General features: G+C 54.8%; 1 protein-coding gene across 1 annotated transcript; it reads left to right on the forward strand.

Annotated features, from left to right (window-relative positions):
• Positions 1 to 1635: 1635 nt before the first annotated feature.
• On the forward strand, positions 1636 to 3698 carry Ccin (calicin). Its single transcript, XM_006986024.4, has one exon. The coding sequence runs from the start codon at positions 1859 to 1861 to the stop codon at positions 3623 to 3625; it is 1767 nt and encodes a 588-aa protein (XP_006986086.1). The 5' UTR covers positions 1636 to 1858; the 3' UTR covers positions 3626 to 3698.
• The last annotated feature ends 336 nt before the right edge of the window (positions 3699 to 4034 follow it).

Genomic DNA, 4034 nt, shown 5'->3' on the forward strand with positions numbered 1-4034 from the left:
GGAACTGAGCTGAGCCACACAGGGAGTTCTCTGGAACGGGGCTGGAACCTAAGTATTCCTCCAAATGGGGAGACAGAAGTTCTGAGCCTTTCTTTGGTATCACATCTAAAGAGACTATCTGTCCCGGAAATTAGGCATCAAGATGTGTAAATTCAATATTAAAGAGCAATTGTTGCTTTAAAAATAAACTTTAAATTACCAAGCCACCAAATAAAGAAAAGGGCCGGTTTTGAATGAAAAGATGAATGAGAATCAAAGCCAGCAAGAGAAGGGCTGGAGAGTGGTCGGGGTGAAGCTGAGAGTCTCCCTGGGGGGCACTCGGGAGGACCTAACCGAGCCGGGCCCTCCTGACCAGTACAAGGGCCCAAACGACAAGGCTCTTGGTTAGCGCTCACGCACCCCCTCTGGGCTCTGTCCACATCTGGAAAGTGAGAACAGATGTGGGTCTGCCAGACTGTGCGCCCTGGGTCCAGACGTGTGCGTTTCCGGGTCGCTCCCACACTAAGGAGTCCCCGGCGCGACAGAGCAGGCGGAAAGGGGCCCCAGCGGCGGGTTTCCTTTCGCTAAACGGTTGGGGCGGTTGAGGGGGCCGGGTGCTCCCAGCCGGGAGGTGACCTGCCGCCCCACCGTGCGGCCGCAGCAGGCTTCTGCAAGCCGCCGAGAGCGTCGGGGACGCCCACAGCCTGCCACCAGCGCCCCCTAGCGGCGGCAATGTTGACTAAAGAAACAGCTGGCATTTATTAGAACTTTTGCCCCAAGCTAAGCACGGTGCCTACTGCTGCCCAGTTATTTATTCCCATCTCACAGAATTCTGAGACCCGAGCGAACTTGTCCAAGTAACTCTGGATGGAGAGAACAGGCCAGGCACTGTCCCAGCATTTTACTAGATACTCGGAAATCTGGAGCAGGCCGTTCCCAAGCTCCCCCCCCCATCTTCCTGGAGCTGGCCGTCCTCTCCGTTTCTGCCCTAGTGTCTCCCACCTCTCCATTTTTTTTTTTGTTTGTTTGTTTTTCGAGACAGGGTTTCTCTGTGTAGCTTTGCGCCTTTCCTGGAGCTCACTTGGTAGCCCAGGCTGGCCTCGAACTCACAGAGATCCGCCTGCCTCTGCCTCCCGAGTGCTGGGATTTAAGGCGTGCGCCACCACCGCCCGGCCCCCACCTCTCCATTTTGAACGAAAATGGTGTCCTGACTACCAAGGTCCGGAGCCAAGGGTTTGTCTTCTCAGATGTCCAGGGACCTTGGCAGAGAAAGGGTCTAAGAATCAGAACATGGAAACTGGGTGGTTCCGGCTTCCTGGAAGGGTGAAGGGGGAGGGGGTGATGCCCTACACACCACGGGAGTTCTCGGCCTGCTCTGCCTCCAGCTGCCTCTATGACACCGGGAAGCCCTTTCTTATCAGGACTTCAACCTCCCTGGTGAAATGGGAGGCTTCTAGATTATCTCCCTTCCCATTATCTCCACTCCACACGGCTGCCTTCTGCCCCCACCCAAACCCGCACTGGCATTCCTAACGGAGCCTTGGACTGAGACTGGAAAGCCCCAGGCGGACACCGTGGTCCATCCCCTGAGCTGCCTCTGGAGCTCGGGCCTGAACTAGGTCCTTATGACCTCAGCAGGTGGAAGCCAGCTGAGCAGAGAAAGGCTCCATGTCCCCAACAAAGGCCCCGGGGTGGGGAGGGGGCTGCATTGTGATGACCTCATCCGTTCTGTGACATCAGCCTCTCTCTCACCCCCCACCCCCACTCCTCTCTGGTCAGCTGCTCTGCAAACAACCATCAGTCCGAATCCCAAAGGCCTGAAAAAGTCTGTCCTCCAGTCCCTGCTACTGATCTCTGTCTCAGCCAACCAGGAAGCACCATGAAACTGGAATTCACAGAGAAGAACTACAACAGCTTTGTGCTGCAAAACTTGAACAAACAGAGGAAGCGCAAAGAGTACTGGGACATGGCCCTGACTGTGGACCACCACGTCTTCTTCGCACATCGCAACGTGCTGGCTGCTGTCTCTCCACTGGTAAAAAGTCTCATCTCCAGCAACGACATGAAGACCACCGACGAGCTCTTCATCACCATTGACCCCAACTACCTGAGCGCCTGCACGGTGGACCAGCTCCTGGACTACTTCTACAGCGGCAAAGTGGTGATCTCAGAGCAGAACGTGGAGGAGCTGCTGCGGGGCGCTCAGTATTTCAACACCCCACGCCTCCGGATTCACTGCAATGACTTCCTTATTAAGTCCATTCGACGTGCCAACTGCTTGCGCTACCTCTTCCTGGCTGAGCTGTTCGAGCTCAAAGAAGTATCAGACTTGGCCTACTCCGGCATTCGTGACAACTTCCACTTCTGGGCCAGTCCCGAGGGCTCCATGCACTTCATGCGCTGCCCCCCAGTCATCTTCGGCCGCCTGCTCCGGGATGAAAACCTTCACGTGCTCAACGAGGACCAGGCGCTCAGCGCCCTCATCAATTGGGTGTACTTCCGGCAGGAGGAACGGGAGAAATACTTCAAGAAGTTCTTCAATTACATCAATCTCAATGCTGTCTCCAACAAGACGCTGATGTTTGCCAGCAACAAGCTGACGAGCTTGGAGAACAACTCCGCCCACGTGACCTTGATCGAGAGTGTCCTGATGGACCGCAAGCAGGAGCGCCCCTGCAGCCTGCTGAGCTACCAGCGGAAGGGGGCCCTGCTCGATTCAGTGGTCATCCTTGGTGGCCAGAAGGCCCATGGCAAGTTCAACGATGGAGTGTTTGCTTATATCATCCAGGAGAACCTGTGGCTGAAGCTCTCAGAGATGCCCTACCGCGCAGCCGCCCTGAGCGCCACAGCCGCCGGCCGTTACATCTATATCTCCGGTGGCACCACTGAACAGATCTCAGGACTCAAGACGGCATGGCGGTATGACATGGATGACAACTCCTGGACCAAGCTACCCGACCTACCCATTGGGCTTGTCTTCCACACCATGGTGACCTGCGGGGGAACGGTGTACTCAGTGGGTGGGAGTATTGCCCCACGCCGGTATGTCTCCAACATCTATCGCTATGATGAACGCAAGGAGGCCTGGTGCCTGGCAGGGAAGATGAGCATCCCTATGGATGGCACAGCAGTGATCACCAAGGGTGACCGGAACCTGTACATCGTCACTGGGCGATGCCTGGTGAAGGGCTACATCTCCCGGGTCGGTGTAGTCGACTGCTTTGACACCACCACAGGGGAAGTGGTCCAGTGTATCACTTTCCCCATTGAGTTCAACCACCGGCCCCTGCTCTCCTTCCATCAGGACAACATCCTCCGTGTGCACAGCCACCGGCAGAGCGTGGAAATCAACTTACAGAAGATAAAGGCCAACAAGTCAACATCCTCAGTGCCTCTGCTGCCCAACAGCTGTCCCTTGGATGTGTCCCACGCCATCTGCTCCATTGGGGACAACAAGGTATTTGTATGTGGGGGTGTCACCACAGCCAGCGATGTCCAGACAAAGGACTACACCATCAATCCTAATGCTTACTTGCTGGACCAAAAGATAGGTGAATGGAAGATCCTCGCCTCCCCACCTGAGGCCCTGGACTGTCCTGCTTGCTGTTTAGCCAAGCTACCTTGCAAGATTCTTCAAAGAATTTAAACAACTTTTTAAGTGGGAGAATAAGTAAATGCATTATTATTCACAATTTAATGACAAAGAGCAAGAGAGGAAATGTGGCCTTTGAGTTCCTTTTAGTGTTAGTCAATGCTTGGGTCTGAAAGTGGAGATTCTGGGCTGGGGATGCTCCCAGTGAGTAGAAGTTCTGGGTTAACTGGTGTGGAGTCTCTGGTCGGTGGGGTGGCAACATCTCTCAGATACTGGTCCCTTAGCAGGTAGAAGTTTTTTAGAGTTACTCCAAACTGAGACAGGAAAAGGAGCCCTCAGGGTATGTGGAGGGGGGGGGGTTGAGGTTCCTTCTAGACCCTGGGCTAGGGGATGTCCAACCTGCCCCCTTTTCTACCCCTATAGTTACCTCTCAGTGGTCTACTAGACTGACAAGAAAGTGCTT

This window comes from Peromyscus maniculatus, chromosome 2 (genome assembly GCF_049852395.1).
Source record: "Peromyscus maniculatus bairdii isolate BWxNUB_F1_BW_parent chromosome 2, HU_Pman_BW_mat_3.1, whole genome shotgun sequence".
In the NCBI taxonomy this organism is placed as follows: domain Eukaryota; kingdom Metazoa; phylum Chordata; class Mammalia; order Rodentia; family Cricetidae; genus Peromyscus; species Peromyscus maniculatus.

What these genes read in the sequence shown, in the direction of transcription:
- Ccin (XM_006986024.4), top strand. Translation starts at nt 1,859, where the DNA reads ATGAAACTGGAATTCACAGAGAAGAACTACAACAGCTTTGTGCTGCAA.